At 49.3% G+C, this 26,380-nt stretch overlaps 2 protein-coding genes across 3 annotated transcripts; both read left to right on the top strand.

Annotated features, from left to right (window-relative positions):
* Positions 1 to 366: 366 nt before the first annotated feature.
* KRT3 (keratin 3) lies at positions 367 to 6,019 on the top strand. Its single transcript, XM_064590276.1, has 9 exons — positions 367 to 1,043; positions 2,107 to 2,327; positions 2,884 to 2,944; positions 3,286 to 3,381; positions 3,654 to 3,818; positions 4,237 to 4,362; positions 4,679 to 4,899; positions 5,257 to 5,291; positions 5,763 to 6,019. The coding sequence occupies exons 1-9, from the start codon at positions 420 to 422 to the stop codon at positions 6,017 to 6,019; spliced, it is 1,806 nt and encodes a 601-aa protein (XP_064446346.1). The 5' UTR covers positions 367 to 419.
* Positions 6,020 to 17,540: 11,521 nt separating this feature from the next.
* On the top strand, positions 17,541 to 25,960 carry LOC123841720 (keratin, type II cytoskeletal 2 oral-like). Of its 2 annotated transcripts, XM_064590341.1 has the most exons (10): positions 17,541 to 17,631; positions 17,662 to 17,835; positions 17,995 to 18,170; positions 19,194 to 19,414; positions 20,826 to 20,886; positions 21,560 to 21,655; positions 22,268 to 22,432; positions 22,534 to 22,659; positions 23,295 to 23,515; positions 24,837 to 24,953. In XM_064590341.1, exons 1-10 carry the CDS (start codon positions 17,541 to 17,543, stop codon positions 24,877 to 24,879), a joined length of 1,374 nt encoding a protein of 457 aa, XP_064446411.1. In that variant the 3' UTR covers positions 24,880 to 24,953. The 2 variants fall into 2 exon arrangements, with proteins under 2 accessions (XP_064446411.1, XP_045727205.2); XM_045871249.2 differs by adding an exon at positions 25,282 to 25,960 and having other exon boundaries at positions 17,541 to 18,170; positions 24,837 to 24,871.
* The last annotated feature ends 420 nt before the right edge of the window (positions 25,961 to 26,380 follow it).

A 26,380-nucleotide genomic window follows, 5' to 3' on the forward strand; every position in this document is an offset into this window, starting at 1 on the left:
AACCCACCTTCCAGTCTGTTCTTTCCACAGCTGAGGGCAGATAGATGGCCGCTGAGCACATGGCGGGGATGAGTGTGCCTCCTGGGTCCTGTCAGACAAAGCTAGGAGGTGGCCATGCCCAAGCATGGGGCATGGCAGGCGCCACCCCCTGCCAGGTAAGCCTGCCACCTTAGCAGTTTTACCATTTCAGATTATTTTTAAGGTGTGTTTAGTAGCCTGGAACAAACTTACTGCCTTGGAGGCATACCCCACCCATGACTATTTGGGACTAATTATCTCTCCTTCATTTGAGCCCAGCCACCTCTTTGAGGTATATAAAGGGATTTATTCTGCATAGGTCTTCAGTTCCCTTCCCTCTTCCTCTGACTCTCAGTGTCCTGCTTAACTGTTGTGCTTTTCCTTCATCAAGCTCTCTCACCATGAACAGACAAGTCTGCAAGACAGCTGGTGGCGGCAGCCAGGGCTTCTCCGGACGCTCCGCCGTGGTCTCCAGCAGCAGCCGGATGAGCTGTGTGGCCCGCTCCGGGGGAGCCGGCGGAGGGGCCTGTGGGTTCCGGGGTGGAGCGGGCGGCTTTGGCAGTCGCAGCCTCTACAGCCTGGGTGGCAACAAGAGCATCTCCATCAGCGTGGCTGGTGGCTCCCGGGCTGGTGGCTTTGGGGGAGGGCGTGGCAGCTGTGGCAGTGGCTTTGGGGGTGGCTATGGAGGTGGCTTTGGTGGTGGCTTTGGTGGTGGCAGAGGAATGGGAGGTGGCTTTGGAGGAGCTGGTGGCTTTGGAGGAGCTGGTGGCTTTGGTGGAGCTGGTGGCTTTGGAGGGGCTGGGGGCTTTGGTGGAGCTGGTGGCTTTGGTGGAGCTGGTGGCTTTGGAGGGGCTGGGGGCTTTGGTCCTGGTGGTTTCCCCGGGGGAATCCAGGAAGTGACTGTCAACCAGAGCCTCCTGCAGCCCCTCAATGTGGAGATCGACCCCCAGATTGGGCAAGTAAAGACCGAGGAGCGGGAGCAGATCAAGACCCTCAACAACAAGTTCGCCTCCTTCATCGACAAGGTGATGAAGCTTTGACTGGGCTCCCATTTCTAGGCTGGGACTTTGAGTTTGACATTTAGACACAGTGTTTAGGATGAGTCTTGGATGAGCCAGGCTGGACCAGGATGGTTAGGCAGAGCTCTAGGGTCTGGGAAGATGTTCAGGGCTGATGAGTTTGCCTACATGGTCACTTGCTTAGGGAAGACAATGGGCCCCTTTGGACATGGACATCTGCAAGTCCTGCTTGTCTGGCTCCCTGCTCAAGTCTCCTGACTGTTGCCTTGTCTAGGCCTAGGCTGGCAGCCCTGGCAACACACGGCAAGAGCCATGACTACTGGCAGGAACGGGTCTGACCCAGGACTGGGCGTTTTTCAGACATGAGCTGCCCTTTGAGGCTTTCTGGGAGGCCTGTTCCTTCCTTGCCCTTGTGCCAGGCAAAGGAGTTGGATGCCCTAGAGAAGGGATTAAAGAGGCTCACCTGGAACCTTAGTCCCAACAGGTCTGCGGAGAAGATGCTGGCAATGAGTCTGCACCCCTAAATCGACCTGGTCAGGAAGAGAAGGGTGCCTGGTGCCCTCCAGACCAGGGTAGCTTACACCGATGGGCTCCCACCTGTGATGCTGATTATGGCATTTCAATCAGTATCAGTTCCCAGGGATTCACAACCTCCGAAGGGCTGAGTGTCAGCAGAGCTTTAGGTCTGAAGCTATATTGCTGAGGTTCAAGTACATTTCTGCAGAGCGTACTGTATTTTTGGAGGTTGGGCTAGAGTCCTGAAGTCCCCGGGGGACACTGAGTGGTCATCTTTACAACTCTGCTTCCAGACAGGGGCTACTTCCAGTTGCTCCACCTGTCTCTCCTCCTCCTGGAACTTTCCAAACCGTGCTGCATCTTTAGCGGCCCGACTGAAGCGGTCATCTGCCTGTAGCCTCTCCAGCTACAGTAGGGACCTACCTTCACATCCCTTCTAGGCCTTTGTGCTGGGGGCTGGGGAGATTCAGACGCTCAGTCCTACCTGAGCCAAGGCCCCCGCTGTGCTTCTGTTACTAGCGTTGCCTGATGCGGCTTCCCCGATGCACTGCAGGTGCGGTTCCTGGAGCAGCAGAACAAGGTCCTGGAGACCAAGTGGAACCTGCTCCAGCAGCAGGGCACGAATTCCATGACAGGCACCAAAAGCCTGGAGCCCCTTTTTGAGACCTACATCAGCAACCAGCGGAATTACCTGGACAGCATCCTAGGGGAGAGGGGCCGCCTGGACTTGGAGCTGAGGAACATGCAGGACCTGGTGGAGGACTTCAAGAAGAAGTGAGTGACAGACACATGAGTGGGAAGTTGCCACGGGCACCCCAGTCTCGGAGTTCCAGCTCTTTGTGCACTCCTCCTGCCACCGGCGGTGGTGTCACCTAGCCTGTCTTCCTCTCCTTACCTTCACAGAGGGAGCTTGGTTCATTGGGCTCCCCACTCGCCCTCCTTCCCCAAGGACAAGTGAAGTTATGGCAAGTGGAATGAGTTTAGGGTTGAGGAAGCACTTCCTCATGGTCCACGTTGGGGAAGATTCTGGTTCTAGAATCTGAAGGATGCTGGGACAGCTCTGGTGTGATGACCAACCGTCCCAGGTTCCCTGGGACTGAGGGGCTTCCCAGGACGTGGGACTTCCAGTGCTAGAACCAGGCCAGTGTGCTGGGACAAACAGGAATGGCTGGTCCCCCTAACCAATAGGGGGATGGTCAGGAGGATGTGTTCAGCTGAGAGGGGCGGCCAAGGGACAGGGATGGAGAGATGAACTTTTAGTTTCAGACAAAACTGGTGTTTATGACTACCTTAAAACCCAAACTTAGTTATTTCTTTTTAATCCTTACAGGTATGAGGATGAAATCAATAAACGTACAGCTGCTGAGAATGAATTTGTGACCCTGAAGAAGGTAAGGGCTGTGTGTGAGGTTCCTGGGGTTTGTGGGCACAGGTTTCCAGCGGAGCTGGGGTATTTTCTTGCTCCACCACCACAGAGCTGCCAAGTTCAGGCAGTTAGAGCAAAAAGCAGAAGCCAGGTGCATCGTAGTTTGGAAAGATCCCTAAAAGAGTCAGTTCATTTGTTTTTCATTTTGAACCATCCCAATGGGAAGTGAGTCATTCCTTCACGTGCACACCAGCCTTGGACAAGGATCGGTCAATCACCAGCCTGTCCTGACTCTTTCCTGCTGCACGTGCAGTTTGTTGTTTGTTCCTTGGGGGGAACGAGGCCTTATGCTTCTGTCTTTCTCAGGATGTGGATGCCGCCTACATGAACAAGGTGGAGCTTCAGGCCAAGGTGGATGCCTTAATGGATGAAATCAACTTTCTGACGACCCTCTATGATATGGTGAGGATGTTACCTCCTAAGAGGGGAGCAAGGGAAGGTGAGATATTCTCAGAGGCTGGGGCACCTTGGCATCTAGAGCCCAGGAAGAGATGGGGCCCCTTGTTGGGGTTCCATAAGATGGACTGCAGACATGGGGTTCTCTGAGGGACTGGGGGGAAGGGTGGGGCAAATACATGTTCAGAGCTGAGTCACAGAATGGGTCTGTTGTTTCCGGGCCTCTGTGTGCTTGTTGCAGAGGCGCCGAGAATTAACAGGCCCCTCTGTGTTGGCAGGAACTGTCCCAGATGCAGAACCATGTCAGCGACACGTCCGTGGTGCTGTCCATGGATAACAACCGCAGCCTGGACCTGGACAGCATCATTGCTGAAGTCAAGGCCCATTATGAGGACATCGCCCAGAAGAGCAAGGCGGAGGCCGAAGCGCTGTACCAGACCAAGGTGGGAGCTAGGCACCTCTGAGAGGTCTCAGGGAGGCTGTGGCCCATGGGACTGCTGGGTGGTGAGTCCCCTGTTGTCACTGGGTGGACTCCTCTTGGTTCTACTCTCTAGAGACATCTTTCTAATGTTGTTCAGTTGCAAAGTGCTGCCTCTGTTGGAAGGTGGTTTCACTGTCCCCTGCCAGGCCACGTGTGAGGGATTCTAGTTTGCTCAGGGACCGTAGGGTGGGAGAACTCCTACCATGGCAAATCAGATGTTCTCTTCCCTGCGGCCTCCGAAGTGTCGCTGCTGAAACATAATCAATGTCATTTGAACAAATGCTTACTAAGCACCTTAAGGTTGGGTGGGTGACGTTAGGGATGGAGAAACAAGTCAGGCAAAGCTGCATCAATACCCCATCTTCCCTTCTGTTCTTCAGTTGGGAGAGCTGCAGACTATGGCTGGCAGACACGGGGATGACCTGAAGAGCACCAAAAGTGAGATCACGGAGCTCAACAGGATGATCCAAAGGCTGCGGGCCGAGATCGAGAATGTTAAGAAGCAGGTGGGATGGCAATGGATACTGGTGCCTAGATGAACTGGTGCAGGCTGGGGGTGAGGATCGCAGAACTCCTAGTCTGGAAGGGATTTCTGGGGTCATCTCAGGCAGCACTGGCCTCCAGGGAGTTCAAAGACCAAGCCAGTCTAGAGGGCAGGTAATCCATAGGGAAAATATCTCAGTAGATGAAGACAAGATAGAAGTGTTGGGGAGTGATGTTGCCTGGCTTGAAGATGTTTGCTATGGGATAAGCTATTATAAGACTCAGAGTCTGGAACCCTCCTCCTAGGCTCATCTTTTCCCCTGCCTCTCCCTGCCCTAGAATGCCAACCTGCAGGCAGCCGTCGCTGAGGCTGAGCAGCGCGGGGAGCTGGCCCTCAAGGACGCCAATGCCAAGCTCCAAGAGCTGCAGGCTGCCTTACAGCAGGCCAAGGATGACCTGGCCCGGCTGCTGAAGGAGTACCAGGAGCTCATGAACGTCAAGCTGGCCCTGGACGTGGAGATCGCCACCTATAGGAAGCTGCTGGAGGGCGAGGAGTGCAGGTGGGCCTCTAATTCCATCTTCCCACCTTCCCTGACCGAAGGCATGAGCTGAGGGCCAGATAAGTGACCAAGTAAATGAGAATGGAGGCCAGCTGTGTAGAGAGGCCCCCACCTTCCACAGGCCTTGCAGGGAAGCACTTGCTTTCACCAGCCCATTCTCTTCCATAGGTAGTTCAAGTGCACGCACAACCAGTGCGCTCAGGGGCTCTGTTATGGCCCATGGAAAGGTGCAGAGGGGGTACTGATCTGCCTGGCTTCTGAATTCAGTTCTGGTTGCTGTTCAACACCTTCATCCGTGAAAGATTGCTGGAAATTTGCTTTGTGACAGAGCTATCTTTCTCTTGCTTTCTCCTACAGGATGTCTGGAGAGTGCCAGAGCGCTGTCAGCATCTGTAAGTAGCCAAAATAACCTTGACAGTGAGAACTGATTCTGAAATATCTACACTAACACAGGGCAGTAGCACCTTACTTAAAAAATATTTCTATGGCAGTTGGAGGTTTTCTGTGGGTAGAAAGGGCAGCAGATCTGCTTTTGTCATTGTCTTGGGTTCAGGGCACTATTAATAGATCTATACGGGATGGGGAATACCCAGTTGGGAGCCTGTTAATGGGAGGAGAAATTCTGGATCATCTCCAATGGAGTCCTCAAGAATTGGCCATAGGTAGAAGGAACCACTGGAAAATTCATAATGACTTAGCACTAGGGGGCGAGCACCTTATGCCATTAGAACGGATCACAATGATCACCAGGAGCAAAGCTGCCTCGGTCTCCTGCCCATCTTCCCGGGCCCAGTGGGTCATTAGTTATGGTACAGGGAGGTGGGCGCCGGGCGCTAATCGCGGTTCTGCCCTCTGCCCTGCAGCCGTGGTCAGCAGCGGCGGCGCGACGTCGGCCTCCGCAGGTGGATTCGGCGGCGGCTACGGCGGGGGCTTCGGCGCGGGAGGGGGTGCGGGCAGCGGCTTCGGCCGGGCAGGCGGTAGCGGCGGCTTCGGCGGCGGCAGCGGCTTCGGCTCCGGCTCCGGGGCTCGCGGCGGGGTCAGCGGCGGCGGCTTCAGCTCGGGCAGCAGCCGGGCCGGCAGCATCAAGTTCTCCCAGGCCTCGCAGCGCAGCTCCAGATAAACGCGGCGCCCGAGCCCCGCCGCCGCCCCCGCGCCTCGCGCCCCCGGCCGCGGCTCCCCTCCGCCGCCAGCGCCACCCCGGCTCCCCGCGCCCACCCCAGCACCGCCCGCTCCCGGGCCGCTCTTTGGGCCTCGAACACCCGGGCCTCTGGCTCCTGCATCCGGACCCCCGGCCGAGCGCCGTCTGGAGAACTTCAGGCGCTCTCTCGGGCTCCCGTCTGTGCCTGATGGTCCAGGTGTGGCCTCAGCCGCCACCTTCTCCTGCCCTTGGGGTCCCCTTCCTGGGGGGAATGGTCACCACTTCTGATGTATATAACACACGGACCCCTCTGCCAACCGTTCTGTCGCCAATAAAGTGCATTGTGTTTCACATCAGGCCTCTGGGTGCTCCCTGGTCACCTTTCTCCCCACTGGACTGACTCCTGTCACCCTCTCCCAGTGGGCTGTGCTGTCTGTTCCCAGAACAGCAGGAGTGCTGATCCTCTGCCTCTAAAGCAGTCACTGGCTACTGTCCACTGTATGGGATCGAAATGGGCAAGATCTGGTTGTTCATGTATTGTTTGAGCACGGGGGAGGGGGGTAGGGAGAGGGGCTGGGGGGGGGGCACACCCCAGGAGGTCCCGTTACCTCACAGTTCTAGGAGGGGAAGGTGGGACCTTGCGGACATCCATCTATCCCTTGCCTTCTCTCATTTGGGGGAAACTAAGAGGGCCTTCAGCTGTTGAAGGGCTTGGGGATGGAGGATTTCTTTCCTTGGTGCAGGTGGGTCCCTACTCCAGTTGACATCCTGAAAGTTCTCCCCACATCAGGGTGCACCTGGGCAAGTGTGAGCTGCTAGAACCCCAGGGCTGCAGGGATTTCCCGAGAGCTACCTATCTCAAAGGCTGACCCACAAACCCCAGTCTGTTGGGGGAGCTCTGCAGAAAGCGTTCTGTGTCCTTTAAATCTTTCCTCCTTGGAGGACATATTAGAGGTTCCGAGAAGTTTTGTAGCAAAGACTACCTGTTAGCTGTCTTTAACCCAGCATTTCCCACAGAGGCCTCCCTTTTGGGTAAACAACTATTGACACCCCTCGGAAAATGTCCTACACCTGTCTGCATGCACTCTGGGTCCTCAGGTTGTGTGCCAGCCATGGAAGCTTCCAGAACCAGGAAGCCCTGATAAAGTATTAGTTGGCCATGGCAGTGCTGTCCGGAAGGTCATGGCTGGAAGAAACTCAGGCTCAAGGAGTCCAAGAACTTTATTTGCAAAGAAGGAGACTGAGGCTCAGAGAGGTGGGGAGGTTTGCTTAGGGTCCTAGAGCATCTGAGGGTCTGAGCTGAGAGTGCGCCCAAACATCCTGAGTCTGGAGCACCTGCCCCTACTCCACACTGTCTCTGAGGCTACGGGTTGTTGCCCTCCTGGCATGGCCAGCTGCCTGGGTACCCAGAGAACACGTAGGCAATGGAGTAGAAACATTAAGCCAAGCTGGGCCAGGGAAGCAATATTTCCATCTTAGGCCAAAGCTGAATTTCTTTCAGAGAAGGGAAATGATAATTAAAGAAAAGCAGAAACTGGGGCTTGAGAATCGTATGGACATCCCATGTTCTCCACTTAGCAGAGCAATCCAGGGCCAGTTCTATCTGATCTCCCAGGAAGACTCTTTGCAGGATGTAGGATTTGGTAGCTATTGCTTCATCTTTGGGCAGGGAGGTGACTTTCCTGGCTGGCATCGCTTTGTGGACAAGGCTAGGTGGGTGAAACTCAGTGCCTGCCCCAGCTCAGAGGGCTGGCTGTGTGGGAAGGTGCCAGGCCAGTGATGGGACAGCTGTTCCCCCTAGATGAAGTCATTGTTAATGAATGCTTTCCTTCAACAAATATTCATTGAGTTAACTCTCGGGCACTGGGCTAAATGTTGGAGATACATCGGTGAGCTGCTCACGAGATAGACATCTGTCCTATGGTTGGAGCTGGAATGTGGTTTCAGAAGGGACACCTGTCAGCACTGGAGACTCACATTTGAACATCATCTGCATAAGGATGGTTAGGGTAGTTTCTAGAGCCACGCAACCGATGAGCTCTCCCAGGTGGAGGGAAGAGAATAGGGCCCAGGCTGAGCTCCAGCATCCAGAGTCAAGGAGAAGAGAACAGTCAGCCAGGCAGTAGAGCCTGGGCCAGGTTTTCCAGAATGCTTATCCCTGAGAAGTCAAGGGGTTTCTAAATGGCCTCCAAGGGAAGCCCAGAACAGGGCTAACGTTTTTTGGACACTGTTCCCTGGTTTCAAAGTTCCCATTCAGCCAATGGCCTCTTTCCTTTGCTGTTCTCCCTGGACTCTAGTCTATGCCCACTGGCCCCTGTGGGGGTTTACAGGAGATCCCCACTACCTAATCGCCTGCAGGTGGCAGGGGGGAATCCATGAAGCTTCTTAAAGGGGAGAGTAGCCAATGGTAGGCTGGCTCAGGAGGAATGGCACCATGGAGAGGACTATTTCTTGGAGATGTCATTGTCAGAGGAATGACCAGGCAGGTGAACTTGGTGCTAAGACCTGAGACTGAAGGAATTAACTCCATGCTTGGTTGGATATTCTCTACCCAGCCTTGATCATTTCTGATCCAGGCTGAAAACACTTCCAGGGAACTTGACCTGCTCCTCCTCTTCTTTCTTTGCTTCAGCTTTTATAGAATTTCTTTGTGAAATTCTACGGTGATTTTTCAGGTGCTCTTAAGTCTCTGGACTTGGGTTTGCTTTCTAGCACTTGACTAGACTTTTTATTTCTTTCTTATTTTTTAAGTAAGGAGCCAATTGGTGCTGTGTTTTCTGTTCTTTTTCTATCCTCTGAGGCATGTTTGCCCACGGGGAATGCTCCAAGATTGTTGAATAATGGTGACTTGTATGCCCTAAAGTGGGATTTGGGGCCATGGGTCAACGGTCAAATATTTCTTTTGCTCTCTCTGCTTTGTTTCACTCCTGTTTTGTTTACTCCTTGGGTGTGGAGTGGTACATCCTCCTGTGATGACACGGGGACCCAACTGTTACCCCTCACCCCACTCCCATCCCCACCCATTCCTCTCTGCCTACTCCCTCCCCTCACCCCACCAGGAAAGAATGCTCCAAACAGTTCCTTTCTGTTCTAAGACCTTACCTGACTCACTGGTTCACACATTCCTGGATGTCAAGGAAACCAAGATGGATTTTTGGATTTCAGGTTATTTCGTGCTTTCTCCTTCTGGGATGTAGGCTATGGGCCAGAGCAATGTATCAACAGTGATGGTAACACAGTCACAAAAGCTCAATTAAGGGAACAAAGCTCAGTTAAGGGAACCAGGGGGTTGTTTCCCCCACAGGAATCTGCCTCTCGATAATCCAGACTGCTGATGATCAGGATTTGCATAGAAAGTTCTGGGTAATTTGCAGGAAGCTCTGTGTGTGACTCCTCCCTGTCTTGTCAGGAGCTAGTGGGGCTTGTTAGGCAACCATTAGAAATCTCATCTCTTGGGATTTGGGCTGCCCCTTCTCTGTCTTCTGAGCAGCTTGGCCTGTGTGCATTCTCCCTCTGCTTCCGAGGCCAGAAATGTAGACACCCTGCAACAATCTAGGGAACACTGAGTTCTGAAAACACTTCTTCACGTATTTTATATATATCTCTCACAGGTCCTTCTGGGATGCAAACCGTACAATGCACATCTCTGCTGTGCCTAAAATCAAGCCAATCACCCCAGTACTTCCAGCCCAGGCTGAAGGCTAGTTGGTTCTCCGAGGAAAACACTGATGGGGGTATTGTGGGAGCAATCTGCTATCCTTAGAATCCATGGTGACGTCAACTTCTGGAGAAGATGGGGGCAGGAAAGGATGGTTCTAGATGGCAGTAAAGCAGAGATTTTCATTGGGGGCCATATTCCCTCCCCCTCCAGAGAACATATGGCAATATCGGGTGACATTTTTGGTTGTTGCAACAGGAGGAGTGCTATGGGCACCTAGAGGGTAGAGGACTGGTTGCTACTTAACATCCTACAATGCACAGGACAGGCCCCCGACAAAGAATTATCCCGCTGAAAGTGTCAATAGGGCTGCTGTTGAGAAACTCTGCACCCAAGCAAGGGATCGTCTCATTCACCTCTCTCCTTAGGAAAGGATCCTTGGTTACACTGATCTTGGTTATAGCTGAGCTGAATAGAGACCATTTTGCCTTTGAGGGAAGTAGATATTTTTAGGAGTTTGTTTTAAAACAGAAATGATCTTCTACTCTGGACAAAGGCACAGGAGAGAAGCCAGGCAAGCAGTGTGGCCATACGTGGGTATTTGCAAGACCTGGGCCAATGAACTGTGAAATCTTTCAGTTCTGGAATAAACCTGGCTGTTCTATGCCTCTGTGCCTTGGACAATCTGTTACCTTTGCCAGGAATACTCTTCCATTTTCAGTTACTTGACTGGCTCTTACTTATCATTGACGATCACTCAGGCACTGCTTTCCTCATGCAGGCTTTCCTGGACTGCCACATGGCTCTGAGGTCTGCCTGTGCTCCCACCGGACCTGTTAACCCCCTTACCTCACTTGCCCTTTTATATTACAACGACTAGTTTCATGTCTGTTCTTCCCACTAGCATGGAAAGAACTTGAAGGGATGGATGCGCCTTCTTCGTCTTTGCGCCTCCCAGTGTTCACAGTGTCTCTTATGGGACACTGTGAATTTTACCGAGCTAATGCTGTGCTGGAAAAGGATGGGGTGGGCTCTTCAATGCAATGCTGTCCTGACATATTTCACAAAAACAACACGATTAAACAGCTCATTGTTGTTCAGTACTTACTGGTGCGAGTCATACGCTGGGCAATTTGCATGTGTCATTTCATTTAATCCTCACCACAGGAGGCAGGTGGTAATTATCCTCATTTTCTAGATGAGGAACTTGGGGCTGAGAGAGGCAGAGGAACACGCCTGGCATCCGCAATGGAAGTGGCAGACCTGGGCCTCCAGTCCAAAGCCTACACTTGCAACCACTGGGCTCTGTGGCTGAGCGGGGTCGGCCTGACTTCGCCCCCTCCGGGATGCCCTCTCTTGTACTAGCTCCTTGTACTGTGGTTAACAACTCTCCGGAGTCTTGAGGAGCCAGAAGCTCCAAACCAAACCTGAAGTTCTTATGTGAGCAGGAGAGGTTTTTTTCAGGGTTCCGAGGCCCGCTGAGGGGGGCAGGTCCATCTTTAACTCTAGAGAGTTCCGATCTCCAGTAGAGAAGCCAGACATCAACCGGAGGAAATAACCTTGATAATGATGGGTGTTTCTCTTTGATGCCAAAGAGGAATTCGCAAGGTTTAAATCTATTTTCATTCATACAAGTGGATGCTTCCAGGCACGTCTGTCCATCACTCTCTGTGGATGGGTTCTTTAAATGTCCAAGTGGACTTTTCACTCTGGGTGGTGTGATTGACTTGCTGAAGCCCACATGAATTCATGACAGGCTTTGGATAGCCTAATTAAAATCCTAGGTCAGGGACACGTGGGTAGTTCAGTTGGTTAAACGTCTGCCTTCGGCTCAGGTTATGATTCTGGGATCGAGTCCTGTGTCGGGCTCCTTCTTAGCGGGGAGTCTGCTTCTCCCTTTGCCTGCTGCTCTGCCTGCTTGTGCTCTCTCTCTGACAAATAAATAAATAAAATCTTAAACAAACAAACCCTAGGTCAGTCATCTAATTGATTTGGGGCAAGTTAATTAACCTCACTAAGCTTGTGTCCTTATCTATGAAATGTGAGTGAAAATTCTGACCTTGTGGCATTTTTATGACCATTAGAAATGATACTCGTGTGGTCCACAATAGCCAAACTGTGGAAAGAGCCAAGATGCCCTTCAACAGATGAATGGATAAAGAAAATGTGGTCCATATATACAATGGAATATTACTCAGCCATCAGAAAGGATGAATACCCAACTTTTACATCAACATGGATGGGACTGGAGGAGATTATGCTAAGTGAAATAAGTAGCGGAGAAAGTCAATTATCATATGGTTTCACTTATTTGTGGAACATAAGGAATAGCAGGGAGGACATTAGGAGAAGGAAGGGAAAAATGAAGGGGGGCGGAATCGGAGGGAGAGATGAACCATGAGAGACTATGGACTCTGAGAAACAAACAGGGTTTTAGAGGGGAGGGGGGAGAGGGGATTGGTTAGCCCGGTGATGGGTATTAAGGAGGGCACGTACTGCATGGAGCACTGGGTGTTATACGAAAACAACGGATCATGGATCACCACATCAAAAACTAATGATGTATTGTATGGTGACTAACATAACATAACAAAATTTAAAAAAGAAAAAAAATGATACTCATAAACAGCTTAATTTCATGCCTGGTGTACAGCAGTCACTCAGTCAACATTAGCCATTTTTATATTCCTTTTACAGATAGGTGAAAGGAGCAAAGATTTGAAAGAGGAAATTACTGTCACATAGTCCCCACAATTTTGGGAAGTATACAGTAGATCAATAAATATTTGTTGACTGATGGATGGTATTATTGATGAGCCCCTGTAGTGGGAAACTGGCTTGGCCAGGCATGGAAGACTGGCTTTTATGGAACTTGCCATGTCGATGCTGTGATTCCTTGCAATTTGAAGCAAAAATCATCAGACTTCAGTGCTTCATTGACCTTAACCTGGGCTACCCCTTAGCAGTCCTCCGTCCTTTCAGCCTCTAAACTGGTGACTTACAGGAGGGCTCTGTACATCAACATCATCATCACAGGGGCTGCCATATGCTGACCAATTGCCCTGTGGAGGGGCTTCTAATGTTACTTCCTATAGACCTCACAGCAACCTAATGAGGTGGTTATGCTAACCCCAATTTACAGAATAGAAAACTGAGGGCAGAGAGTAAAATGACTCTGGAGGCCTTGTAACTGGAAAGTGGTGAGCCTGGGATTTGAACACCTGCCTAACTCCAAGGCCTCCATGTTTTCCACCCCTCCACCTGCAAGGAAAGAGAAAGAGAGGAGGTGCTGTCATTTGAGGTCCAGAAAATTCAGCATGCCAATGAAAATGGGTGAGGCCTCTTTCCCATGATGCTTCCTGAGGGAAGATCAATGGCTTTCAGAAAGACCCAGCAAGATTCATGGCTGGTAAGAGATCTGTGTTGACAGGAGAATTGGTCCTCGGGGATCTGCTCCATTTTCCAGCATCTCAGAACTCTTCTCCTGACTCCCTCAACCTGCAGGCTTTAGTCTGCTCTCAGCTTCCTCTCTCATGCATGGAGAAAGTGCTTTCTCTCCAGGGATGAGGCCAGTCTCTTTGACTTTATGCCTTAACCCCTTGGCTGCCCTATTTGCACATTCTCATCCATTCTGGATGCATAACTGGACTAGTGTTTCTCTAAGTGTATATTGATAGGGGTTAAGATAGAAAGGTTTTGTTGGGGAAACTCTAATTAAATAAAAGTAAATTATTTTTTTTCTATGTGACTTCTCAGGGCTTTTAAAGTGTGAATGTGCTTTGTTAAAACCCCAAGAGAAAGCTATAGAATTTTCATTTTCCAAATTTATTTGGCCAAAGAACTTTTTTTTTTTTTTAAATCAAGGCTATCTTGGGGGATAGAATTCTGCCCTAGATAAGCCCTGGGAGAGAATCCAGTATGAGATAAGGACTTAGGGGTGAGTTGAAGAGTATTATAGTCAAGTCTGTAGAGAAGACCAGAATTAGAATGAATTATGATTGCTAATGACTAAGACTTAGTAACACAAAGATTTACCCATACTTAGATTTTTTTCTTCTTTATCAAACTTTAGCTATAAAGGGAGCTAGCTCTATAAGGTAATATATTTTTACTGTTCATTTGTTAAATAAAGTTATTTCAGTAGTGATATCTTTATTTTATTTTTTAAAAGTTTTTATTTTAATTCCAGTTGGTTAATATGCAGTGTAATATTAGATTCTGGTGTACAATATAGTGATTCAACACTTATATACAACACCCAGTGTTCATCACAACAAGTGTTCTCCTTCATCCCCATCACCTATTTCAAAAAATGTGTATCTTAATGAAAGAAGACGTTACTCGAATGATGCTTCATACACTGTGTAGTGTCCAATGTAAGTTTTTATTTTAACATGGTAGAAAGTAGAACATGATGATAATTCTTAGTCCAGGGGCAGCATATCCAGAATGACTGTTTATTTCTTTTTTTTGGAGGACAAATTAATGATAATCTTGAAAATTGGATCTGTGAATCCACATGTACAAAGGGCATGTAACTATCACCCCTTCATCCTCAGCTCCCAGGTGGCGAAGGATGTCTGTTCCCTTTGACCTAGAGGTGGTGACTGCTATCTCATGATTTGTTCCTCCACTCCCAATTATATGATGGGCAACTCTCAGGCATTCTCTTCTCACTGCAGTTGAACACCAGGGAACAATTTGGCTAGAAGGAATAACTCTGCTTGGTGACAATTCCCCCTAGGAAATAAGGGTCCTGAGCACTCAGCCTCTTGGCAACCTCTACACAGAAGGTTCTGGCAGGTGAGGGATTAGAAGAACTCATACTGTTGGCAGCAGGCAGCCCATTTAGACGCCACTGCTCTAAAAGATCCTGCAGTGAATAAGAGAAATATTGCCGAGGATGCTAACTCTGGCTGTTTCCAGCAGCTTCAGTCAATTGCTGAGAAAACAATCTCAACCGGCTAAATAAGGTGATGCTTTGGCAGGCTCAGGAGATGTGGATTAGGCAACCCAACCCAAACCTGTGCTTTTGTGACCTGCCCATTGCCTCTCTCTATCCCTCTTCTCCAGCATATGCCAGGGTGGCAGAGATGAGCCACACTTAGGAGACTGCCACCCACTGCCTCAGCACTGGAGCCAAGGGAGGGGAAGGGAATCAGAGACACTGATGCCTGTTCTTGTTTGCTTTGGGCTCTCACCCGGGGCTTCAGGTGAGCCTGGCTCAGCTTTCTTCCCAGGGAGGCATTTGATCTACTGCTTTTAAGGGGATTCCAAAGAATGTGAATAAAGACCTCACCAAGAGGGACTGACATTCAATTGATGGGGGAAGTAAATGTCTCAAAGAAGAACCCAACACAGATTCCCTTCATGGATTGTTTATGGATAGATAATGTTGATTTAAAAATCCAAACATTTGTTTCTGGACCCTATTTAAATCTCAAAACAATCCTGCAAGTGGGGTAGAATGCTCATTTTACAAATAAGGAAAGAAAGGCTCAAAGAAGTCAAGTACCTTGTCCAAGGTCACTAATTAGTGCAAGGGAGACAAGGGAATTGAATGAACCAGGTCTTCTGAAGTTCACGATGACAGGCTTTCTGTTAGACCACAATTACCTTACTCTTGTGTGGCATTTTATAATTTTCAAGGGACTTTCACTTATGTTATATCCTGTGTAACTCACTACAAACCACTGAGGCAGGAAAGGATTTGACATATTAGAGCACAGACTTAGTGTGTTTAATCACAGCCCAAGGTCACCAACCCAAATCCCTCCCAGCAGAGGTCTTGCTCTCTACTATCCTGACTTGGGTTTCTTACTCTTCACCCTCAGTCAGCTTTCTTTTGTTACCATCCTTTGGTGGGTTGCTCAGGGTGCAAAGTTGTTTTGAGAACAGCCAAGGCTAAACTTATTTCCTTCCCATGTCCCCAGATAGAGTACTAACAATAGCTCAGTGTACAGTCTCTTAGTAGGTGTCAAAAATCACACTACACATTGTATATTTATTTAACTTACTGCTCACAACAGCCCATGAAGTACCTGCTATTATAGTTGAGGAAACCAAGGCACATAAAAGTTAAATAACTTGTCCAAAGGTCAAAGAGCTAGTGAGTAGTGGAGCTGGGATTCTAACCAGGCAGACTGACTCTAGACAAACTTGCAGATCAGAAAATTAAGAATTAGCTGCAGAGCAGTTAAAATTGCTTGACTTCAGGATCTTCTGAAGATCCTGCCCTAGATGCCTTGTCTGGAAACCACCCCATAAAGGCAGAGTGCTCACTGCTGACTTGATTGAAAATCTGGAGATATACCAACCACCTATTTCTTGGGGAGTCTAGAATCACCTCCTCTTGCTCTGTCATATTTTGTAGAGTCCTGAATGTGTATAATAACCTGAGAACATATTCTTGCCATGTGTGGTGTGGTTGGGTGTGGAGGTGGGTTGGCATGGGGATGGGGGATAGTTGAGCTGTCAGAAGTTAGAACAGTATTGTATCAGTGTACCCACTCTACCACCAAGTGTCCTCCATCCTCCTTCCCCCTAAATCCCTGGGCCCTGATGAAATACCCATAGTCTAGACAAGGGCTTCCCAAACTTTCCTGATCATAAGGATTACCTGAAGGGCTTGTTAAAAATATAGACACTCAAGCCCCTCCTCTGAAGATTTTCATTCCATAAGACTGGGGTGAGACCTGGGTCTAGATATTTACATTCTTAGACACTGGTTATGGGTCAGTTAACACATGTCAGTGCTTACCCTATGCAAGAAGTGGGCAATTCAGAATGAGTAGGACTCAATCCTTTCCCTTGATGAGCTCAGGGGCCTACAGGGGTACTGACAAATAAACATACAAGTTTACTTTAAGACATAGTGGGAAAAGTACAGGGTGTGGTGGGAAAACAAGGCGGGGTATCTAACCCAGATCAAGTGGTGGAGGGGTTGTCAGATCCTAAGGCCATCAGATGACACAGCACACACTCTTATCCTGAGATGAATGGGATCTTTCGGCTTACTCCACCAGCCAACTGGAGGGTCCCTACATTTGGTGCTCTCTTGCTTCTGGATCCAGAAATCACCTACTGTGGGTCAAGGATGGAGACTCTTTCCTGTATATGTCCCTTTCAACTTCCCAAGCCTCATACTTGTTTGCTTCATATATGACCCTCACTTTTCCCCAGGTCAGACATTTTATCTCGTTTTGTTTCCCATGAACAGCACTGCTCAGCTCAAATGACAGGCTGGCTCGAATGGATGCCCTTGGCTGAGGTGGTGTCAGAGTGGACCTCTGCCTCCCCATTCCCCCACCCCAAGCCCTCCTCTGTACATTTCTCTGTAGAGGTGGGCACAGATGATATGTCTCTGGGTTGTGGTACTCTGGCATTGCAGGGAGGGATCCAGCTCACATGGAAGAAGTTGTCTGGTTCTTACCCCTGTGTCATGGGGCTCCGTGGCTCCTAATCTGCTGGTGTCAAAACCCAATTCATGCTGCTGGATCAGATGCTGTCTGAGTTCCCAAAGCCCCCTGAGGAAATCACAGGGAAGAAGGGAGGAGAGCTCCAGTCTTTTGTCAACTGTGGCAAGTTTGGGTGATTAAGCTAAAAAAGCAAAGTCATTTTGGTCCAAAGGATTAGTTTTGAGGTGTGATGCAAGTCTAGAAGTAACTTATTGCCTGGGAGGCAAACCAAACCCAAGATGACTCTCAGCTAATTGCTTGCCTTTCCTTATGCCAAGCCTAGCTCCTTGGTATATAAAGGCCAGCCTCCTCTTTGTCCCCATCCTCTGCCTTCACCCCTCTCAGCTCTTGCTAAGTGATTGCTAGCTGACCTCCAAGCTCTCTCACCATGAACAGACAAGTCTGCAAGACAGCTGGTGGCGGCAGCCAGGGCTTCTCCGGACGCTCCGCTGTGGTCTCCAGCAGCAGCCGGATGAGCTGTGTGGCCCGCTCCGGGGGAGCCGGCGGAGGGGCCTGTGGGTTCCGGGGTGGAGCGGGCGGCTTTGGCAGTCGCAGCCTCTACAGCCTGGGTGGCAACAAGAGCATCTCCATCAGCGTGGCTGGTGGCTCCCGGGCTGGTGGCTTTGGGGGAGGGCGTGGCAGCTGTGGCAGTGGCTTTGGGGGTGGCTATGGAGGTGGCTTTGGTGGTGGCAGAGGAATGGGAGGTGGCTTTGGAGGAGCTGGTGGCTTTGGAGGAGCTGGTGGCTTTGGAGGGGCTGGGGGCTTTGGTGGAGCTGGTGGCTTTGGAGGGGCTGGGGGCTTTGGTGGAGCTGGTGGCTTTGGTGGAGCTGGTGGCTTTGGAGGGGCTGGTGGCTTTGGTCCTGGTGGTTTCCCCGGGGGAATCCAGGAAGTGACTGTCAACCAGAGCCTCCTGCAGCCCCTCAGTGTGGAGATCGACCCCCAGATTGGGCAAGTAAAGACCGAGGAGCAGGAGCAGATCAAGACCCTCAACAACAAGTTTGCCTCCTTCATCGACAAGGTGAGGGCAAAGCTCAGAGGTGCCTTGGAGGGTTTTGGCTGCCCAGGGTGTTGGCATATGATGATGCCAGTGGGATCTGCCAGGCTTATAGGCAGGGGTATTGGCTTCTTGTCCTGGTTCTGCCTTGGTTCTGCCTTCAGGATAGCAGGCATGCCTCTTTTGCTCTTAAGGTCCTATTTTTCCCAGCCGTGAAACAGGGAAAGGATTCTAGCTCTTGATTTCCTTCTAGGGATAGGACTAGGGCAAATGAAGTGAGGGTCCAAACATGCTCGTTCTCCTTTGAAGAACAGGGCATTAGCCATGAAATTATTATAGCTAACATTCAATTTCTCTTGAAAAACAACTTCTTGATAATCTAAACTAGCTGGTAATCAAACTTGCATTAGTAAGAATCTTGGGACTGCCTCTCAGTGATGAGTGTCGGCAACTGATTTACCTTCTGAATGGTGCTGTGTTTTAGCCAATATTAATTTGAGCTGTCTATCCTGGGGCAGGGAAGGGTGTGCTGGGTCTGGGGGAATGAGCCTGGGATATGAAGTTAAACCCAGGTGAGCTATAAGCTGAGTAACTGAAAGGGGAAACAACTAGGGAAAATGTGAAACAACCTAGGAAAATATAGACCCTGTTGACTGTTTTCACCGCCTGTAGGAAGGTAAAGGTAAAATTTCCACTTAAAAAATAATTATAAATAACTTTATTTATGCTGATCTCCTGTACTTGTGTTCTGAAGGATCCGCATAGACTAGGACAGTGATGGCTGTGATAATAACACCTCCTTAATAGGTGATTGTGAGGATTAAATGAGATAGAATAAGTGAAAATAGTAGGTATAAACAACACATTATAGCTCTCCCTTGTCTAAATTCTCATTCTTCTCAGTTAAAACAAACAAACAAACAAACAACCCAGAGGCTATTGCAGATTGGAGAACTGGGTTCATTTCCACATTTCCACTCTTTGGGATGTGTGGCCCCACTTGCCCAACTCAAGAGGCTGATTCCTTTTCTTTTTTACCTGATACAGGTGCGGTTCCTGGAACAGCAGAACAAAGTCCTGGAGACCAAGTGGGAGCTGCTCCAGCAGCAGACCACAGGATCTGGCTCAGGACCCAACAACTTGGAGCCTTTCTTTGAATCCTACATTAGCTTCCTGCGCAGGCAGTTGGATTTGGCTCTGGGGGAGAGAAGGAACCTGGAAGGAGAGCTGAAGAGCATGCAGGACCTTGTGGAAGACTTCAAAAAGAAGTGAGGGCCTCAACTGGGGAGTTTCCTCTTCTGGGGGATTAGCAGGGAGGTGTAGCCCCAACTTGAGATTTTAACTGTTCCAGACTGTACCTTCAGTCAATACTCTTGGATGGACTTGTTGAGTGAGGCATGATCAAGCGGAAGGGGGTGAGAGGGTGGGGATTGAGACTTCAAGGTGGCTGATTATGACAGATTTCTCAGGCTACCGGGATCCCCTCCTATACTAGCTTAGGTGGATGAGAGAATCTACCCAGAGTTAAAAGCCCTTTGGGATGGAGAGCCTGCCCTCCACACTTACTATACATAGGAATCACTTTGGAAGCTTGTCAGAAATACATATTCCTGTGCTCTGGTCCTGGATATTCTGTATTTGTAGGTGTGGGGCAGGTCCCAGGGATCTGAGTGCCCCATAGTTGCCAGGAGTTCCTGGCAGATGGTCTAGGGCCACACTTTGTAAAGCACTCTTTCAATGTACCCAATACCCTGTCTCTGGAGCATCAATCTGCCTTCTTCTGCATGTTTGGGGTTGTAGTTGATACACTCTGAGGTCTGTGAGAGGCAAATTGGGCCTCTCAAAGTGCGGAGGGAGCTCCAGATATCCCCAGGGTCAGAACACGCAGGGGTGGGCACACCTGCTCTGGGGAGGCCCCATTCTGGTCCAACTGCATAAACCTGGTGGGCACCCAGGCTCTGTGCTGAGCTCAGAGAGGCAACTCAGATTGACATTGCTCAGAAACCTCTTCTCCTGGAACCATTCCATTTTTCAGTCTTCATGAGATCTAGACCCTTGGTGGGAGATTATAGTCATTATAAGATTATAGTCATTAATAAGCAGGAATCTCATAACCTTGATGCATTCAGAAGACATGAGTTTCTTCTTAACCCAAATTCCTAAGCAACTCTAATTAATGGAAAGAGAAACAGAACAGCGGCAGAAAACCCGGTCTGAGCAAATACCTCTCTGGGTCTCATATACACATGCTGCACTTTGTGATGTCTATCAGAGCCAGGCAAGTAGTCAGGCTCCTTGAAGTCTTCTCCCACCTTGCCTACCCATACTTCAGCCTGTCACCCGGACATGGGGAGAGAAGAGTGAGGCAGTGGCCTGAGCTCTGAAAGACCTCTAAGCCAGACTGGCTACATAATTCTGGCAGCTCAGTGCAAAATGAAAATGCAGGGCCCTTGTTAAAAAATTATTAAGAATTTTAAGATGGCACCAGCAGAGCATTAGACTGAATGAATGTGAGGACCTTCTCTACCCAGGGCCCTGTGTAACTGCATGGGTCACATGCCCATGAAGCTGGTCCTGTCTCTGGGTGAGGGGATTCTGCATGAGTGCTTGGGAATTCTCATTTTTTTTTTTTAACTTCTGAAATGTCACTGTCCAAATGTGTGCTTCTTTCTGTCCCAGGTATGAAGATGAGATTAACAAGCGCAATGCAGCTGAGAATGAGTTTGTGGGGCTCAAGAAGGTAAGAGAGCTGGGAAGGTTCTATTTCTGGGCACTAACCCCATGGAGTCAGCTGCTCTGGGGCATAGGGACTCTATGCTCTGTGTGGGGTTTACATTTCTCCCTACATTTTTGGAAATGAAGGAAGCTGCTCTAAATACATTATTGGTGAGGAAGACATCTTACAATGTTACTATGATTAATGAATTGATTAGTAATGTGAACTAATAATGAAGGTTTTATGTGTAGCATTGATCAAGGTTTTCAGCCTACAAGTGTACCCTGGATGTTATTAATAATAACAATCATCCAATACTTGCAGCTTACTTAACCAGTTATCATAAAGATGAGGTAGTGAGAAGAATATCCTCATTTCTATTCAGAAGGTTGGTTATATAGTACCCAAACCCCAAAGTCACATGTTAGATAAATGTGATTTTTTTAACCCTTACTCCAATGCCTGGCTAATATGGTTTATATTTTGTTAAAGGATTGGGGTTTAATTGGTCAAGGCAACTAAAGGGAAGAAAATCACTTTGATTTTCTTTTAGAAGGGAAAGTGAGGAGTGAAAATTAGGAGGAGGACAGGGGAAGGACAAAGAGGAGAGATGAAGGCTTAGGAAAGAGCTGTGGGTGGTTGGGGTACAGTGGGTCATTCTTTTGGGTTTCTAATTTCCTGCCTTTGCACCCTGTAGGACGTGGATGCAGCATACATGGACAAGGTGGAGCTGCAGGCCAAGGTGGACAGCCTGACAGATGAACTGAATTTCTTGAGGACCCTCTATGAGATGGTGATTCCTTGATTCCTTGGTTTGCCAAGCTCCAGAGCCTTCTTGTCTGCATGCTTCCCAAGTAGGACTTTAGGGGATAGTCAAGTGGAAGAACACTCCCCACACCAGCTATGCCCCACCTAGGAAATGCTAACTTAGCTCTCCCAGGCTGTATCCCTGGGCCATAGGGCCAGGGTACCTTTCTGTCTTCTTTGTTTTCCCCTCTGTCCTCATCCATTTTGTCCTACACCTTCCCTCTGGCTCCTATACCAGTATCGTGGCTAGCTCCTTCACAGTACTCCTCCCTACTGTAGTCCCACGGAAACCCACACAGTCGGGCTCACTGGCTGATACTCTCAGGCTGACAACCTGATTATATTTGCCCATTTATTTTTTCCTTTAACTTTCGGCTATAGCCTATAGCAGGTGAGGTGCTGTGGGGTCAGCATTCTCCAGATAGGATCCTTTAGGCTATAGCCAGGCCTGAAATGCAAGCTTATTTTTCTAACTGTCCCATTCCTGGCCCCATTATTGGGATATCTCCGCTGGCAGAAGATTCTTAGACTTCTTCATTCCCAGCATCTTCTGGGGCCAAGGGGTGGTCATGAAAATGAACATCCATGTTCCCCATAGGAGCTGTCTCAGATGCAGAGTCATGTCAGTGATATGTCTGTGGTCCTATCCATGGACAACAACCGCTACCTGGACCTGGACAGCATCATTGCCGAGGTCAAGGCCCAGTATGAGGACATCACCCAGAGGAGCAAGGCAGAAGCTGAGGCATTGTACCAGACCAAGGTGGGAGCCTTCTCCTTGCCCCCATACTCTAGGTTTAGGTCTTGCTGACCAAGAATGTTCTAACACTGCAAAACCATGTTGATTGGTTTCTCCTCTGTCAGCTTGGGGAACTGCAGACCACTGCTGGCAGGCATGGGGATGACCTGAAGAACACTAAGAATGAGATCATGGAGCTCAACAGGGTGATCCAGAGGCTGCGAGCCGAGATTGAGAATGTTAAGAAGCAGGTGGGTCTGGACCTAATGGAGAGATCCTAGGGGTCTTCTGGGCCCTGGAGAGAAAGAGAAGCAACAACTGTGCCTCTGCCACATGCTTTCTCTGTCCTTTCATGGTGTCACATGTGGGATAGCTGGGAGAGTCCATTCTCCAGAAATTCCTTCTCAGATCTGAGCTTCTTGGAAAGCTCCCTAAGGAGAGATGGTTGCTTATTCTGGCTTTCCCAGCAAATCTTGCAACTGTAGGGAGGGCCTTAAACACTCAGTTTCAGTAGGATCTGCCTTCAGTGAACTATTTATCATGCACTTCACATAACCGCAATGGCTAATTTGTATCACTGGAATAAAGTGATTAATTAGGCAAGGGAGTTTTTAAAGTCTTGCAAAAAAGAACCAGTTACTAGACCACTACTACCTTTACCAGCAAATCAGCGTTCCTTTTCTTGATGAGACATGAGTTAATTTCAATGGGCCAAAGATAAATTGACCAATTGTAAAATGGACTTCTATTTTCTGGGTATGTACCATTGCCATTTCTAAGGTAGGGGGTGGAGGGATGTGGAATGGGAAGGAGAACTTTCAGGAAAGATCAGCTGTTTGTTTCTTGGTCACTATGCTAAATGGTTTCCTACCTCTCCCCGCCCTAGAATGCAAACCTGCAGGCGACCATTGCTGAAGCTGAGCAGCGTGGGGAGATGGCCCTCAAGGATGCCAATGCCAAGCTCCAAGGTTTGCAGACTGCTCTACAGAAGGCCAAGGATGACCTGGCCCGGCTGCTGAAAGAGTACCAGGAGTTGATGAGCGTGAAGCTGGCCCTGGACATGGAAATTGCCACCTATCACAAGCTGCTGGAGGGCGAGGAGTGCAGGTGAGGTGCTGTGGGGTCAGCATTCTCCAGATAGGATTTTAGAGTACCTGTGACAAAAAAGAAAGAGAGCAAGATGATTGGAGAGGACAACCCAGACAACGGGTAAGGAATCTCCTGAAGGACAGAATTTAGGATTCAAGCACCCCCATTTTTTTGTCAATCAAGATCATCCAATTCTCTGATTTACTGTGGCCAACAATGTTGTATTACATAGCTCTGTTGATCCTCCTTATGAGCAAGAGTAAGGAAAAGTGCTTTGGGGTTATAAAAAAAGCTGTAGTGCTGTCCACTGAACTTTCTGAGATGACAGAAATGTTCTACGTGCTGTCCAATACAATAGCTCTTAGCCACTTGAGTACTTGAAATGTGACTAGTGCAACTGAGGAACTGAGTTTTACACTTAATTTAATTTTAATAAATTTAGCTAGCTTCATGTGGCTAGTGGTTACCATATTGGACAGCACAGTATAGACAGTCCTGCAGCGCTCCATCTCTGAGGCTGAGTCCATAGGGAAAGTGGCTGATGCACACATACTCTGGAAAAAGAGCACAGTATCAAGTAGCAGATAAGGGTTTAGTGAGGGGATATCAAATGCCAAAGGACTGTTAGGGATTGAGAAATCTTTCTGCTGACCAGCGGCTCCATGCATCTTGCATTGAGCCTCTGTCCTCAGGCAGCTCCCAATCTGATGGAGGAAGCAGAACTCAGGTCTGAGAAGGAAACATTAGGATTTTTTATAAGTCTCTATGAAAAGGAGTGGGGATGATGATGGTGCTATGTGTACTGGGAATTGTGGGATAAAGATGGAGTGGTCGACAACAGTGGGGCCCACATTGGCAAGGTGAGCAGACATGCTCCATGTCTGTTCAGATATGTGGACATGCCTGCTCCATGAACAAGAACGAGGCATAGGAAGATGGGTTGTGTGGGCAGGACATTTTCAAACTCATCATGTGTTGAGTGTCAGCTTGTCTCACATTTTACCCATCTGAACCACCGAAGGGCTAACCAGCTGGGAGTTGGGTGTTGAGCAGTTGGCTTGGAACAGATGGAAACTGGAAACTAAAAGAAAGAGGATGGGCAGATGGAGAGATGGAGGGTGACTGGTGAAGCTCCTGAACACTTCAACTCCCCCAAAGTAACCTCTTTCCCTGGGGAGATGGGGCCATGGAGATAGACACTTGGAATAACCTTTCTTCCCCGGGGGTTACCCCTAGTAGGGCAAATACGGGGGTGTGGCTCCCAAGGTTATGGACCCTCAGCTTTGTGGCTAATGACTCATGGCTGAAATAATCCACGTTTCCTTCTCTTCCTTTTTAGGATGTCCGGAGAGTGTCAGAGCGCTGTGAGCATTTGTAAGTAGCCCTTCAAAAACTTTCTCCCTGGGTTGCAAAAAGAAACATCCTCACTGCCTGACCTACAGCAGGAGAGCTTGACCTATGCAAGGAGGCCAGGCCCCCAAACAGTGCTAGGGTCTCAGGCCATGGCCACACACTCCCCTGCTAGCATAAGCAGGGAAACTCTAAGGCCAAAGCTAAAATGCCTGTGGTCTTGGGGAGTTCCCTAGGTTGGAGAACCAGAAATTTCTGTGGATGCTGCTGGCTCTTGTTCTTGGGGGACACCAGAGGGCCAGGCTCACTCTTGTCATTTACCAGCTGAAGCCTCAGAGAAGTTGAGCATCTTTCTCAAATTTGCACAGCCAAGCAGGGTAGAGTTGTGATCCAGACCAAAGCCTTTGCCTGAATTGAGTGCCTGTTCTCCACAGCGGTGGTCAGCAATGTCACCAGGACAAGCAGCGGCTCTGGGGGAAGCCGTGGAGGGGTCGTCGGCGGTGGCAGCAGTAGCGGTGGCTACAGGGGTGGCAGTGGTGCCCACGGAGGGGTCAGCAGCAGCAGCAGCACCAGCAGCAGCTACGGGGTCAGCAGCGGCAGCAGTGGGGGCAGGCTCAGCAGCCGAGGCAGCAGCTCTGTGAATCAGAGTGGAATTGGCTCCAGCTCTGGCGGCATCCAGACCTCGGGAGGCAGCAGCTATAAGTCTGGCAGTGGAGGCAGCACCAGCATCCGCTTCTCCTAGACCACCAGCTCGAGCCAGCTCTGCTCCAAGTGATCCTCTGAGGTTAAGTGTCCATGCCCAGCTGCATCCCTCTCAGCCTGCCCACAGCACTTCCCACTCTGCTTGGCATTGACAAATGCCAACCTCAACCTTGCTTTTCTTCAAGTTCCCTGGAAAAGGGGCTGAACTTCTTGGCTCCTCCATCCCCAAGATCTCTCCTAGGCCAGGGAGGTCCAGCTGCTTATCCCAGATGATGATGCCCCTGACGATGGTAGCAATACCTGAGCCCAAAGTACTGTGGGCCTTCCCAGCCTGGCCTGTTCCCACCCTGGCCCATCTCCCTCTCTCACTGGGAGCTGATAGTCTGAAGCAGGTATGTTTCAGCCCCGCTGAGGATGCTAGAGGGTGAATGGTCAAGTTCTCCAGAATGTTGGTTCTCAGGGTGCCCTCCCCACATCTGGGCATCATATCCTGACTTACCTCTGCCTCTTTAATTCCCCCAGCTGTGGATCCTCTGGTGATGATTATGTTGCACTTTCTTTTCTCAATAAATTGCACTGAATTTCACATTCTGGTGTTTGGCTTTCATTCAAGGGGCTGTAGAATAAACTGAGGTCCAAGAATGGAGAGAAATCAGATGCGGGTGGTGGTCTTCCAGAAGTTCAGTGGTGGGTATAGAGGTTACTCAATAGTCTTGACTTCTCCTTTACCCATTTGGCTGGGTTCTTGTGGTAGGTCTGTCCAGGAGTATTTATTTATTTATTTTTTAAATTTTATTTTATTGTGTTATGTTAATCACCATACATTACATC

This window comes from Mirounga angustirostris, unplaced genomic scaffold (genome assembly GCF_029215605.1).
Source record: "Mirounga angustirostris isolate CCGP_5_RB_7025 unplaced genomic scaffold, mMirAng1.0.hap1 SCAF_5, whole genome shotgun sequence".
Classification (NCBI taxonomy): Eukaryota; Metazoa; Chordata; class Mammalia; order Carnivora; family Phocidae; genus Mirounga; species Mirounga angustirostris.